The following is a 15,891-nucleotide window of genomic DNA, read 5'->3' as shown; positions in this document are numbered from 1 at the left end:
CTCCAATGAACACAAACCAATTTCATAGCTTATAAAGAGAAATGGGAATGGATTTTTGTAAACTCAGTACAGCTTTCCAGATCAGACATACCAAACTCCTTAAAATCTACAAATAAAAAGTTTCAATTCCATATAAAATTCTGGGTAAAAGCTTTCCTTCATAAAATATAACAATTGGTCTCACCGAAAAATGTCCAAATTTAGAATTGACACACTTCATTTCATTTACCAATGCCATAGCTGTTAAATGCGTTGATAAGGTATTGCAAACCTCATTCTTTGAAATCGAATAGGAGGAAGTAATCTGCATTACACTAAGCTACATTATCTTCAAATGGGCTAATTTAGGTGAAGCAAATTATACTTTTGTCAAATATCCCCTATATCTGAGGTGAACAAGTTATTTACCCCTGGTAACGTTCTTTCGACTGGATGTTCCTCCAACATAGTCCTCATCTTGGGCATGTAATGTCCAGCTTCGGCTGCTTTGGAAAATTTTCGGCAGAGGGCACCCTGCGTCGAGTCGATGTCCCTCGAAGGCCTCCGTCCTGTTGGCCTCAGTTCTGTTTTCCCCCTCTCTGTGTATCAGAAGTGCCCATAACACGGGCCGGACAGTATTCAGCCTTGTTGGAACGAAAGCGTTAATAGCATCGGAAATTCAAAAGAGGGATAGGCTGGGAGGGCAATGAGGAATACGTTGAAGGAACATCCAGTAGAAAGAACATTACCAGGGATAAGTCACTTGTTCTTTAAATGGATCGTGTACTCCAACGTATTCCTCGTCTTTGACAGACTCTCAAAGCAGTATCCACGATAGGAGGAGGGTGAAGAATTTAGACATGCAGAATATTCAAAGGGCAGAATAAAGGACTGCCTTACCAAAAGCGACATCCTGAGCGTGGGATGTATCCACAGAGTAATGCTTGGCAAACGTGTGTGTAGAGGACCACGTTGCAGCATCACAGATGTTTTTAATAGAGACACCCCTCCGCAGGGCTGACGAAGTGGCCTTGCCTCTGGTGGAATGAGCACGTAACCCCTCAGGAGGGTCCTTGTCTGCCAGACTGTAGCATTCCGAAATAGCTAGGATGATCCACCTAGACAAGGTTGGTTTGGAAACAGCCTGGCCTAGTCTATGTCTGGTATTACCCTACAAAGAGCTGGTCGTCCACTCTCAATTTCGTCATCCTGGAAACATAAAAGCTTAACGCTCTCTTAGGGTCCAACCGATGTAGCCTTTCCTCATCCTTGCAAGGATGTGGAGGAGGATAGAATGCTGGTAGCACCATTTTCTGCCTTAAGTGAAACTCAAACAACCTTAGGCAAAAAGGAGGGTTTCACCCTCAATACAACCCTGTTCTTGTGGAATATAGTAAAGAGTGGTTTGGAAGAAAGCGCTTGCAACTCGCTCATTCCTCTTGCAGATGTAAGAGCAACCAACAGGATTGTCTTGATGGTCAATGTCAATAACAGTAAATGACATGAGTGCAATGGCTCAAAAGCAGCACCCATCAGGAATTTAAAAACAAGGTTGAGGTCCCATACCGGAACCTGACATGTAGAAGGTGGGAAGCCATTTGTGAGCCTTTTTAGAAACTGAGTGACCAGAGGGATCTTAAAATAGGAACATTCCTCTGACGAGTGCTTAAAAATCGAAAGCGCTCCCAGGTAACCCTTAATGGTACCAACTTGAAGACCTTTATGTGCCAATGAAAGCAGAAAGGATAGAACATCCGTTGTTGTACACTGAAAAGGATCAACATTCCTGTCTCTGCACCTGTCGCAAAACGTATTCCAACGGCAATGGTAAAGAGACTTAGTTGCTGGCCTCCTGGCCGAAACCAACACATCCATTACGTCATCCGGAAGGTCCCAATCCTTGTACCTCAACATTTCATACACCAAGCGTGAAGGTTGAGAGTGTTGACCTCTGCATGGAGAAACCGACCCTCATCTCACGAGAGACGATTCTCCCTTAGCGGAAGATGTATCGGAGGACAGATGTACAAATCTAGAAGGTCCGGGTACCATGTTCTCCTGGCCCAATCTGGGGCAATGAGGATCATGCGGTTCCTGAACCTCCTCAACCTCCTGATGACTTGAGGAATGACAGGGACTGGAAGAAACGCGTACAGCAGCTGGAATTCCCGATCCACCTCCAACACGTCCCCTAGAGCTCCTCTCGGATGAGATTTTCTTGAGCAGTACAGCTCGCACTTCTGTGGACACTGGTCGTGAACAGATCCACGTGAGGAATTCCCGAAAGGGCGAAGATCTCTTGAAGGACTTCCTGAGCTAGTTCCCACTCGTGGGAGACTGTGCTCTGCCTGCTCAGAGCGTCTGCTGCTGTGTTTTCCTCACCGGCCAGGTGAACCGCTGATAGGGAGATTCCTTCTTGAATAGCCCACTACCAAAGCTGCATTGCCTCTCTGCATAGCGGTAGTGATCCTATGCCTCCCCTCTTGTTGAGGTAGTGCATGGCCACTGTATTGTCCGTCATTACCAGGACATTCTTTCCCCGTATAGATGGCAGAAAAGCCTTCAGCGCTAGTCTGATTGCCCTGAGCTCCAAAAGATTGATGTGTAGCTTGGACTACGATGGAGACCAACGACCGCTGACAGTCAGATCGTTGGCGTGAGTCCCTAGCCGTGAGTGAAGTGTCCGTCACTACAGTGATCTCCGTCTATGGTTGCCAAAAGTGTTTGCCCTACAGAGCATTTTCCTTGCAGGCCCACCACAGAAGATCCTGTGCAACCGTGGTCAGAATCTGAAGACGGTCCAACATTCATCATGAGAACGGGGACCATTGCGATCTGAGAGCCCATTGAAGGGATCTCATTTGTAAGTGGGCCTCTGGCACCAAGAAAATGCAGGATTCCATGAGGCTGAGCAACCTCAAGAACTCGAAGGCCGGAATTCTTGAATTTTGTTACCATCTGGAGAATGTCTTGAGCCCTCACCTTGGGTGGCAAGCACTTTCCCAAGGAAGTGTCTAAAACAGCCCCGATATATAGGAGCTGTTGGGAAGGTGTCATGGGGGACGTCTTGAAATTGAGGGAGAAGGCCAGTCTGTGGAGAGAGTGGCAGGCAACGTTGAGAGGATCTAGGGCTTGTTCAGGAGAACGTGCCCTGATCAGCCAAACGTCCAGGTAGGGGTAGACGTGAATCTCTCACGCCTGAGATGCGCTGTGTTACGCTCACCTGGTTCCCACAGGGGCGTCAATCGGACCCGGACAGCTGCGGTCTCCACCAACGTGATGCGTAGTGAAGAGATGACAGTCTGGACTGGCCCGCCTAATCTTGTCTGCTGGACTCGTAGAAGTATTCTCCTGCAAGTGGAGAAAGGGATTTAGCCACCCATGGACTTTAGTGATGGCCCCCAACAGTTCTCGTTCTCCCCACTAATCACCTCCGATATTCCCTTTTGGTAACCTCACCTTATGTTTTTAAATGATAAGCTCTCCATCCTGCATGGCATGCAGGGGCGGGTAGATACCAGTTACTTCACTGGGTTGAAGGTACTGGAGGAGTTCCGGAAGAATATTGACTCCAGTGTCTATAAAGTTCAAAGAGTTCAATATGTCCGATGTTCATTCTTGTTTCATTCCCTCGTTAGGTTGCAGCTGGGTCCAAAAGAATATTGCCTGGAAGCAGCTGATGGCGTTCAGGTAAGAGTCTGTATTACCAAACACTGTCCGGTAAAAGTTGCATGAGTTTAACTTGCTGTTTACTCTCCCTTTATAGGTGCGGCATAGGAAGATGTGGCGAATTAAAGAATAACACCTCCGGTGGCAAAGCAGGTAAGCCTATGGTGGCAAAGAGATTGTCCTTGTTGGTTTTCTCGGCTCCCTTGTTATTCCTTTTGTTTTCCGCCCAGGTGTTGGGTTTCGACGAAGAAAATGATGGAGGCAGCGCCGAGTCGAAAGATGCAGTGGACTGGTGAGTATAACGTGGCGCTGCTGCTGGCGAAGCGACGCGTGCTGAAAAAATGTCCTTTCCAGGCTCGGAGATGTGCTGGGTCCCGAATCAGGTAAGGAATCAAATAATATCTGTGATCTAACCTCTTCTCCTTTCTTTGCCTTTCGTCTAGGAGCTCCGGATTCGAGGCGGGCATGGCAGAAGACTGGATGCTGACTTGCAGACACGCTGAGCGTCACGTTGCTAGATGCAGAATAACGCAAAGCATGGGCTGCTGTTCGGGCGTGGTTTAAATAGCCTGCAAAGTAGTCCCAGGTAAGAAGTTCCCCAGAACCACACCCGAGTGAAAAATAGTCCCTGTAATAAACTAGTCCCATCCAGGCCTCACGTTGGCTTGGACTCATTTGCAGCATGGTCTGCATAATAAGTAAAGTCTTAGGCGCCAGGACTGAATCCAAACAGCCCCCAGCCGGAGCTGTTGGGGGTTTTAATGAGTATCTGGATGCCTGCTCCCGGGGCTGACGGACTCGATCCGGATGCCCGGGGGTAGGCATCATGACACGCTGCCACCACCACCAGCTTGGTGAATACCCTCAGGGCGGATGTCAAACCAAATGGCAGGACCAAAACCGCCAACAGCGAACCTCAGGTATTTTCCTGTGCTTGAAATGGATTGGCACATGAAAATAAACATCCTGAAGGTCCAATGACACCAATGACACCAACCAATCCTGAAGTTGGAGGGCCTGAAGTATCTGAGAAAGAGTGACCATCCTGAATTTGTTTTTCCTGAGGAACTTGTTCAAGTATCTCAAGTCCAAGATGGGTCTCAGTCCCCCGCCCTTTTTGGGAATCAAAAAATATGGGGAATACCAAGCCTTGTTCCTTTCTGCTACAGGCACTGGTTCTATAGTGGCTTTCTCTAGCAGGGTTAAAATCTCCTGCACAAGGAGTGGATCTGGAATCCTCAGAGTGCTTCCCCGGTGGATTGATCCGAGGCTTCTTGAGAAAGGGAAGGCAGTAGCCGTGGGCCATTGTTTACAGAGCCCACGCATCTGAAGTAATGGCTTGCCATTCTTCGAGATGCTGAGACAGCCTGCCCCCCACTGGTGAACTGTGACTTAAGCTGTCAGATCGGTTTTGAAGCGGCTGTTGCAGAGGCCGGTGGTACAGAGGCTGCTGCTAGAGTGGATTGGCACCTATACCTCGTGCACCACGAGGGAACTTTCATTGGCCCCTTTGACTGGCCATTCCTCTAGCCTTTCAAAATGAGGAGTAATAACGAAAGGATCTACCCCTCCAAGGTTGTCCACTAGCACGAAAAGGCTGAAACTGCCTAACGGCAGCGCCTAAAGACTTGGCAGGCGCCTTAGAGGTCTGCAACTTCTCAAGGCTCTCGTCAGCCTTGCTGCCAAAAAGATGGAACCCGTCAAATGGCATGTTGAGAAGATGAGCCTGCACAGCAGGTGAAAAAACGGACTTCCGCATATCACGGTGCTCGTGGCCATGGATCTGCTGATACTATCCGCAGAATCCAACCCAGACGGGAGGGACTCGCATATGGCCTCCTTAACAATAGCGGGGAAGCTGTCCTTCCCCTCCCCTTCTGGAATGTGCTCCGCTGCCATGGAGATTTACTCCCACAGTGTGTATGAAAATTTAGCAAGCGCACAGGTAGAGTTGGCCGATTTCAACGTCATGCTCCCCACCGAAAATACCTTCCATGCCCATCCATCTATGCGCTTATCGTCCCTATCGGGAGTGATGGTAGGTTACGCGGCCTACTTCGAGGTAGCCGTAGCTGCCTGGACCGCCAGACTCTCAGGAGTGGGGTGTTGTGACAGATAGCTGGGATCGTAACTGGAGGGGCAGTATTTCCTTGTCAGAGACTTGTCCACCACCGGATTAGTCTCTGGGGTCTCCCAATTCCTGGCCACCCTTTTTTGAAGAGCCACATGGAACGGTGACAAAGGATCCGTAGGCGGACCCCTGTTCAAAATATCCGTAAGATCATCCTGGTCATAAGGCGCTGGAGGTCTGGACCAGCCCAGGTACTCCACCACCTTAGACATTAGGTGCCTATATGAAGAGCCTGCATGCTCCCCAGGGTCTGGCTTGCCGAACTCCAGCTCGGGAGAGGTATCGATTACACTTGTGTTATGCAAAGTGTCACACAGGTCTTGCATCCTGCTCTCCTCCAAAATGAGGCACTCCAGCACATTAGGTGTCCCATACTGGAGGCCAAAGGGGACCTCCCCCTCCTGCCTCCTACTCAAAAATAGAAGTGAGGTTCCTAAAAAAAAATCCTTTTTTGGAAGAAGGACAAAGGTTTTCTCTGGCATGGAGCCCTGAGGCTTAGAATGCGTCGAAGGCGTAGACTTAGACTTAGCCAAAACCTTCTTAAGCGGATCAACAGGTCCTGGGGACCGAGCCAGTAAATTAGGCCCCACCAGCGTTGACGGCTTCCACGTCAACAACAGCGCTGACGGCACAGAAGGTCTGACAGGCATTGAAGATGCAACTGGCACCAACGACAGTGTTGATGGCGTCTAAGACCGAGACACCCCTCTCCGCTTCGAATGATCCTTAGACACCTTGTCTCGAGGCCTCTCGATGGAAATCACGCCGAGTACCTGGGCTCGAAGACACGCGAGTATCGGGTCGAGGCCGCTCCTCGTCAGCTTCCACAGAAGGCGCGGATGGATCCCTCTCCAGTCTCTCAAAAATGTTAATCATCTCCATCCGGAAAGCTTCCCACTCCGCTGGTGTTGATGTTCTCGGACAGGCATGTCACCCTCTCGGGGGTACCACCTAACGAAGACGAGGAAGGTGACCGGCGGTGCCTTCGCTTCGATGAGGACGAAGAGTGGCAGGAATCACTACGGGACTGTGAGCGCTTAGACTTCTGACGAGGAGAGTTGCCCCTCGATTCGTCGGTCGAAGCCCCAGCCGGTCGTGATTTACGGGGCTTGGACACCTTGCCTACGTGTAATTTCCCCTTTCGTTCGCGCAAGGCCTTCCCCGCCATGGCTTGACATTTGGAGTAAGTATCCGTCTCATGGCCCTCGCCCAAGCAGCACAGACAGACCCGATGCGGATCTATAATCGACATTTTGGAGACACACTCCTTACACTTTTTGAACGTGGAACGAGGAGTCGTCGGGGTTGAAGACGAAGACATCAGTCGAAGATTAAGCAAATAACAAATACGTTTGCGGAAAAACGGAACTGAGGCCAACGGGCGCCATGCATGCTACTTGTAACATCGGATGAAGTCACCCTCGATGGAGGCGTTCGAGGGACATCGACTCGACGTGCGGTGCCTCTGCCGAAAACGTTCCGAAGCAGCCGAAGCTGGACATTACATGTCAAAGATGAGGAATACGTTGGAGTACGCAACGCATTCAAAGTATAGATTAAATAGACATGGCACGAGCGCAGCCTTTTCTGACATCTCGTCGAACAGGAATCTTACCAGAGAGTGCACCATCCTGATTTAGTCTCATTTGCATTGTGGAATTCTCATGTAAACCAATTATCTCCAACTTTCTCTTCCTAAACATCTTCCTTCTCGAGCTCTCTGCTCAGCCACCTTCAACTCTCTGAGGGCCAGACGCTTCTCCAAGCAGGGAGTGGGGGGGGGGGGGGAGAAGATCACTGTCCTCGGCTGGGGCCTCTCTCTGGAACAGCCTCCCTGCTTCTCTCAAACTTGAGCAGAACCACCTCAAGACCTTCCTTTTCGCTTCTGCTTTCGCTTCCTCTCCCCTGCTGATTTCCCCGACTGCTCCGTGCACTGGTCACCTGGCTACCCTCTGAGCTCGGGCCCAGGCTGCTGCATGTCCAGTTGCCCTCGCACTGGTGTCCGGGCTCCTCCTGCACTTAAGGGTCTGTACCTGCAACCCTGCAGTCCCCTCTCTCTGCGCTTATGAGACACCCACTGGCTGCACTTATTGAGTTACCTGTACCCCACCCTCCCCCACGGCACTTCTCCCCTCCCTCTTCCCTCCACTTGTGTGATCTGAATGACAAGGCTTAGTAAGATAGTTGTTTTGTCCTCGCTCTGTTCCCCCTCCTTGTCTTGTAGCGCCTAGAAACATTTGTGTACATGCACGTTCTAAATGCCATATCATATCAAGAACCTTAATAAACCAGAGAGAATTCCCTATCCCTGCAGCTTCTTCCAGAGGAGGTCCCGATTTGCTCTATCAATAGCTGCAGTTAAAGTCAACTGTTGCAATAAATACAGAGGAGGATCTTTCAATCAAGCTGTGGCTTCAATTCATCTCAATAGGAAACCGTTTAAAGCCGTCCTCATCATCTTCCTCTAACCAGTTTACCACTTTTGGATTCTGCACGTTTCCTGTGCCCGATTCTCCACATGACGCAGCAGCAAGGCGGCAAACACCTTGCTGTCTGCGTCAAGAATGGAGATCGGGGGAGATAATTCCTTGAATCATCTTTTGGTCCTTTTTTGTAGATTGGGACCACGTGTGCCATATCCCAGCTGGTTGGAAAAGAATTTGTATTTATCACTACTTTAAAAAGTTGGGCCAAACGTCCGGCACGCATTGGTGGGTTATCACGGAACATCGAATCAGATCACTTGTTGGGTGCTGGGTGCCTCGATGTGTTAATTTTGACCAGAACTTCCAGGACACATTCTTCGTCCACTTCTAATTGCCAATCCACCGGATTCAATTCAAATTTAAAGTTGATGTTTAGATTATCCAAGGAATATATTTTCTCGAAATGGGCTACCCAGACTGGTTCGGCCACTGCATTTAGCTGCTAACATGATTGTAAAGTTTTTATTCCATTCATAATACGCCAGAAGATTGAAGCGTTCTTACTGCCCAGAGCTTCCAACATGTACTCACTATCCTGTTGGTATTGGCAGGCTCTTCTCCCTCTTGCCCAGATCCCATTTCTTAAGTGGACATTCTTAATTTGTTTAACGGCCGCCAGTGAGTTTTTCCCACGAGTGACCTTTATGTGAATATTAGCTCAAGTCTTTTCTTGTGAGCTGCTACTTCATGATCAAACCTGTACATATGTGGCTCTTGGGATTAATTTATTTTTTTACTTCTGGGTCTAAACATTTCTGCCGATAAGCGGTTAACTTTCCAATCCCCAGTAGTCTGACTGTACCATTCTTAAAGGGCAAGATTCATCCGAGCGACTTTGGTCTGGTTCCAAAATACACAACAATTTTGACCCCTCACTTCAAGACCCAGTGGACCTTCCTCCAAATCATTTACACCCCACTGCAAATTAATGTCTGTACTCAACATCGAGTAGTCACTTAGTGTTGTTTGTGTAATTAACAAAAGAAAGCAATGACTAAACAGGGCCTCATCTATCAAAATATGCTCAACAGAGGTGAACAGCTAGCACTCAAGTGAACAGTGGGCTGGTTTTGAATGGCTGTTTTTGAATGGAAGGAAAATAGAAGAAAAAGTATCCACGTTTCTATTGGAGCCCTCATCACTAAAATACAACATTTTCATCAACTGTATTCCATTTTGGTAATAGCATTCAAGGGTTGCTAAATGGAGTGTGAAGCATTGAGTTTCACTATGCACAGTATAATTAGATTTCAACTCATTATTAGTGGGCCTCCTAGGAGAGGTACAAGCGTTGCTGGAACAGGTTTCAGTTCAGCACAATAGATCGGGTTAGTCCATCTGGCCCGTTCTCTCCTTGCTGCATCCCCAAATCCTCTCCACCACCCCTTCCCCTCTCAGGGTTGTTTTAAATATTGCTTTCCAGCCAATGAGAGACAATGCAGATACATCTCATGAATGCTGGTGTGCATGTCTATCGGTCTTCCCACAACTATTTGCTTTCAGAGAAAATGCACCAACTTTATGCTGTACCCAGTTCTTAATGAGGCTTAAATGCTGTCTGTGGCACAGGTTAGAGTTGGGAAGCAAACAGCTGTGCAGTCATCTTGCATCATTACCTGCTGTAAAACCTCTGGGCTAAGCCACGGCAACACCTTGATGCTGTATTTAGGGAAATCGTGCATGACCCGCACTCGCTGTCCATGATTGATCATACTGAGAATACTGCGCAGGCCAGACAGGTACACCTTCCCATCCACAGAGATCAAAATGTGGCTCGCCTTGACACTCCTTTCACCAAAAGAAAAAAGAAAAAATTCGAATTGAAAGCTGGTCCTTGAGGGTAATCATATCAATAGCTGCAGGACATTGACTAAACCTGTACGATTGCTTAGGCATTGCTAAGTTACACATTAGAAGTGCAAAGCCAAGTTTTCAATATATTTCCAAACATTTGCTTGATTATACCTGTTGACTTGTGTGACAAAGGGACTATATTGACTTTGCCACATTGAGCTGGGAATGGTATCTATTAAGATGGATTTATAAAATCTGGCCTTGTGGACAGATTTGAAGAGGCCGCCCTAGTTAAAGGGAACAGGGAACTCAAGAGGTTAGCCAAAACCCAATCAAGGTAAATGTGGAGAGCAGTCAAGGCGATTCTTAGGAGAGAATGAGCGGGTTCAGGGGTCCACAATAGGTCAGCATAGTGAAGCACACAATTCCATTTAGACAGTAATGTATTTTTCTTATTTTATTGGTTATTGATATGGTGCTTATACAACAAGAAAGTGTTTTGAAGCGCCACAAGGCAAAAGGGAAGGGAGCAAGGCAACAATGACCAATGGAAATAAGAATTAATAAATAAGAAAGCAAACAGAAAGTGGTCCGACTTGGCCTTGTGACCTTCGGAACGTGCAAGTACAGAGAAAAAGAAGGGGATGGGTGTGTTGGTTCAAAGGGTAACCCCCCAAGGAGTGTGAGGGGAGTTGTCAGTTGGGGGAATGCAACAGCCAAGTGTATGGGCGGAGATACCTGAGCCAAAGCGGGAGGTCTTTGTACACAGGTATGTGCAGGGCTGAGATAGACCCAGCCGGGAGGTGTGGGCCCAGAGGGCAGTGCGGGGGGAGGGGGCAGAAGCTGGTGGCCAGGACCCCAATGGGTTCTCGAAGGACCGGGCCACCAATCTCAGTGGCTGTGGGGATGATTAGCACAGGAGGGAGAGAGGGGAGGTGGAGAAGAGAATGGTCTAGAGTTGTTTACAGAACTTGAGGTGATCGGGTTCAGGACGGAGAGAGGGGGAGGGGAGAAGGAGAGCAGTAGGGGGAGTTAGAGGTAGGGGGAGGAAAGCAGCAGTGGGGAGAAGAGCAGTGGGGGCCGGGAGAGAGGTGGTGGAAGGAAGATGAGTAGGGGAGAAGACCAGAAGGTGAGAGGGAGGAGGAAAGCGGGAGGAGAAGAGCGGCAGGGGGAGGAAGAGAGTAGTAGTGGGAGGAGGAGGAAAGCAAGAGAGTAGTAGGGGAGGAGAGCAGTAGTGGGAGGGAGAGAGTGCTTGGGGGAAGAAGAGGCGATGGGAAGGAGGAGAGCGGTAGGGGAGGAGGAGGGAGATGGGGGCGAGGAGAGAGGTGGGGGAAGGAAGATGAGTAGGGGAGCAGGAGACCAGAAGGTGAGGGGGATTGCAGTAGGGAGAGGAGGAAAGCGTTCGGTGAGTAGGAAAGCGGGAGAAGAGTGGCAGGGGGAGGAGAGGAAAAGAGATGGGGGGGGGAACAGAGCAGCAGGTGCAGAGGATTGCAATGGGGGAGGACGAGAGAGATAAGGGGAGGAGGAGAACAGTTGGGGAGGAGAGTGGTAGGGTAGGAGAGCGGTAGGGGGAAGAGGATTGTGGTAGGGGGAGGAGCATTGCAGTAGGGGGGAGTAGAGCGGTGGAGGAGAGCAGTGGGGAGGAGGAGAACAGAGGGAAAGGCGAAACCTAGTAAGTGAGGGGGATTGCAGTAGGGGAGGAGCGTAGTAGTTGGAAGAGGAGAGTGCTTGGGGAGGAAGAGGAGATGGGGAAGAGGAGAGTCGTAGGAGAGGAAGAGTGTTAGGGAGGAGGAGAGAGGTGGGGAGTGTGAGAAATCAGAGGGTTTTCTCACTTATGGACCCTAGGGATTCTTTGTTCAGGTGGCCAGGGCACGGCCATTGCCTTTGAAACTAAACCCTAGGGGTAGACAAGTGCAGGAGGATCACCTGTGTAGGGGGTCCTTGGGGACAGTTGAAGGAATGCCCTCGGGAGAGATGCAGTATTCCCCCCTTTGCTGACAACCCCTTACCCAACACTTCCTCCACCTTTATAGGTTATGAATCGTGTCCCGTAGCCCCTCCCCCAATTCCAACAGGCACCAACATTAAAGGGAGGCGTAGGAGAAGAAATATATACCTATCCGACATTTTTGTCACTATGGGACATTATCACCTAAAACCTGTTCACCTACAACCACACATCTGCCCACTTTACCCTGACAAACACTTATAGAAGTTCCCCTCCATCATTAGGGAAAACTACAACTCCCATACTTCCTCCCCATTGCCGGCTTTCAAAACCACTGGGGCAAAGAAGAAGAGGAATAGGGCTATGAAGATTGCCCATAGGAATCAATGTACCATGGATTCCTATGGACAGTCTCCATCTTGTCCCATTAACGAGGACAGGCAGAGTCAGGTCTCCCTTTTTAACCACCCACACCTGACTTCAATTAACATTCCCTGTCAGTATAAAAGGTGGAGCACTGAGACACACACTTTGGGCGAGCTGGGGATGCAGTGTGGACCAGAGGAGCCGACGAGCAGAGGAGAGCGCTCAAAGAACCCTGGAGAGTCTGGAAGGGAGCCGAGGGCCAAGACGCTGATCCTGTGTTGTTAAAGGGCTGCAGCAGGGCTGATGAGCTGTGCTGTGACTTCCAAGAGCCAGAGAGGGCAGATCATATCCTGCCGACTGTCCACAGATACTCATTTCCCCATGGCATATGAAGGGAATCCCAGGTACCTGAGGGGCAGGTGGAAGACCCTTGACCCAGAGAGCTCCAGAGAAGTTGCTCGCCAGAGCGGCGCTAACCGGTTGAGTCTCATGGCAAGAGAGGAAATCCTGGGGAGCATGTGTGTGGCTGGAGCAGGAACCTGAGCATGGCATTTGAGAAAGAAGCAGAAAATAAAAAGGCCCATGAAAGGCATTATAGGACATTAAGTTCTTTTTGAAATGAAGTGAAATTGAACTGTAAAATAAAGTAACAGAGTGGTCCAGCGGAAAACAAAAGTATGCCCATTCTAAAGACTGTGCACTGTGAAAAGTGTCCGAGCCAGAGCGAGGGAGACCCGGAAATTGTGTTTAAAGAGAGATTCTTTTGTTAAAGCCAAGGCTGAAGAGAGCCTGAGAAGATTGTGCGAACATCTCGTCAAATATTTGAACTGTGTAAAAGCCTACAAGTACAATAAGGCATAGCAAACGTTAAAGAATAAAGGTAGGGGAGGGGAGGGGAACCCTGAGAAAGTAAAGTGAAACGGTTTGAGCCCGAAAGAGGGGAACCAAGGAAAGAAATTGAATAGAGGCTGGGGCCTGGTTGAGGGGCCCCATAGAGACTTAAAATACATTTTCCTTTGGAACATTTGTGTTTGTGCTGAAAAGCTTGGAACTTGTGTTGGTGTTGCAAAACGCTGGGGGGGGATTGACCTGAACTTGGGGGGCAAAAGGGGAGGGAGTCCTGAGAGGTCAAAACCCTGAACTTTGAGACAGAGTACGTGAATGCCAAGCAGGCTCTGGAGGGCCGAGCCAGATACCCCAGGTGTACTCGCAAAGCAGAGTGGGCCCATACATCAAGTGCTCCACCCCACCCACATGTTACTCAATGTGGGCAAGAATCTTTTGATGCCATTCTGTCATCCTTTTATTTTCCACTGATTTTCTGTTTGCATTACATTTCCTTATTTCACTTGTATGGTATTAAGAGTGAGGGCAGGCAATAGGTTTTCTAGATTGTTATTCTTTTGGACTAACAATGGATTAGGACTGTTTAATTTTTATTTAGATGGTAGACTGTGCTCCCATCTTTAGTGTTTGGGCAAAACTTGAGTTATTCCAACCCTCTTTTCAAGTAAATAAAACTGGTGACTTGTATCTTTTGTGTCCTCGTCCTCCTTGTGATACCATGTCTGCCTCACATGAGGAGGTGGGGAGGATGATTGCAGTAGGGGAGGAGACAAGCTTTCGAGAGGAAGAGCAGTGAGGAGGAGACCAGTAGAACAAGTTACTTACCCCTGGTAACATTCTTTCGACTGTATGGTCCTCCCACGTATTCCTCATCTTTGATATCTTCATGTCACTTGAGGACTTCCATCTCGACTGCCGACATTGTCGAGTAAATATTATAACACGTGCAGCGCCAGTTAGCTTCAGTTCTGTTTTTTCGCCACCATATGCAGAATTAACAGCCTTGATAAGTGCCTTCAAATGATTGGACTTTAAAAGAGCACAAGGTCCAAAGCTTGTAAATTCTGCAGTGGGGTAGCTTGGGAGGACGGTGAGGAATGCATGGGAGGAACATCCAGTCAAAAGAACGTTACCAGGGGTAAGTAACTAGTTCTTCGAAAGGATTGTGACCTCCCACATATTCCTCATCTTTGATAGCCTCCCAAATCAGTATTAAGTTGTTTTGGATTAGGGAGTAAGAATTGAGAGTTCTTGTGTGTCCAGAATGGAGCATAGTACTGCCTTTCCAAATCTTCCTTCATTGTTAAAAGTGTCTTAACAGTAATGTTTTGTGAACGTGTGGAAGGTGGACCATGTAGCTGCCTTGCAGATGTCCTTTATTGGAACTCCCCTCTGAAGGGCAGAGGAAGTTGCCATGCCCCTCCAAAGGATCTTTGCCTGCTAACCTGTAGCACTCCTCGGATCGAGTCTATGCAATCTTTCCTCTTCCTTGTCAGGATATGTAAAGCCCAGCTAAATAGCCTTGATTGTTCCAATCTGGAGCTCCAGATATTCAAAATGTAGTAGAAAAGATAACACAGTAGTTTCTCGTGCCTTGAAACACTTGTGCATATGCACGTTATAAATGCCATATTATATTTTAGGTGTATCGCATTGAAAAGGGTCTACGCATCCTTTTCCCTACACCAGGTGCAGAACTTGTTCCAACGGCAGCGGTATATGGATTTTGTTGCTGGCCTTCTGGCTGACAGCACAATCTCCATTGCATTATCCGGGGAGGTCACAATCCTTGTACCTAAGCCTCTCAGAAACCATGCGTGAAGGCTGATTGTGTTAACCTCTGGATGGAGAACCCAACCCTCCTCTCGAGAGAAGGTCCTCCCTTATTGGAAGACGTATTGGAGGACAGATGGACATGTCCAGAAGGTCTGGTTATCACGTCCTCCTGGCCCAATCCGGGCCAATTAGAATCATGGCTTTCCTGAACCTTCTCAACCGCCTGATAATGCGATGAATGATGGGGACTGGAGGAAACTCCTACAGGAGTGGAAATTCTCAGTCCACTACGAACGCGTCCACTAGAGCTCCTCTTGGAGGAAACTCCCTGAAGCAAAACAGTTCGTACTTCCGGTTGACACTGGTCGCAAACAGATTCACTTGAGGGGTTCCCCAAAGGGTGAAGATCTCTTGAATGACTTCCTGAGCTAGTTCCCACTTGTGGAAGACTGTGCTCTGCATGCTCAGAGCGTCTGCCGCCGTGTTCTCCTCTCTGGCTAGATTAATTGCTGATAGGGAAATTCCTTCTTGAATTGCCCAGAACCAGAGCAGCATTGCTTCTCTGCACTGTGGTAGTGACCCTACGCCTCATCTCTTGTTGAGGTAGTACATGGCCACTGTATTGTCCGTCATTATCAGGACATTCTTTCCCCGTACAGAGGGCAAACCGGTCTTCAGCGCTAGTTTGATTGGCCTCAGCTCCAAAAGGTTGATGTGTAGTTTGGACTCCGATGGAGACCAACGATGACTGATCATCGTTGGTATGGCCTCCCCACCCTGTGTGTGAGGCGTCCGTTACTACCGTTATCTTCAGCCATGGTTGCCAAAAAGGTTCTCCCTTCAGAATGTTGTCCTTGCAGGCCCACCACAGGATATCCTGTGCGACTGTGCTTGGA

The 15,891-nt window shown here is 48.7% G+C and overlaps 1 protein-coding gene across 7 annotated transcripts in view; it reads right to left on the bottom strand.

Moving 5' to 3' along the window:
- Nucleotides 1-15,891, bottom strand: part of STRADA (STE20 related adaptor alpha) — a 546,126-nt gene that overhangs the window by 265,522 nt on the left and 264,713 nt on the right. For all 7 annotated transcript variants that reach the window (XM_069634117.1, XM_069634118.1, XM_069634116.1 and 4 more), the window contains one exon: nt 9,882-10,053. In XM_069634117.1, the coding sequence (XP_069490218.1) occupies nt 9,882-10,053 (172 nt within the window). The remainder of the gene's footprint in view (nt 1-9,881; nt 10,054-15,891) is intronic.

This window comes from Ambystoma mexicanum, chromosome 13, assembly GCF_040938575.1.
Source record: "Ambystoma mexicanum isolate Mex_15411 chromosome 13, UKY_AmexF1_1, whole genome shotgun sequence".
Taxonomy (NCBI): Eukaryota; Metazoa; Chordata; class Amphibia; order Caudata; family Ambystomatidae; genus Ambystoma; species Ambystoma mexicanum.
The sequence above is the reverse complement of the archived record's forward strand: the minus strand, read 5'-3'. Positions and strand labels throughout refer to the sequence as shown.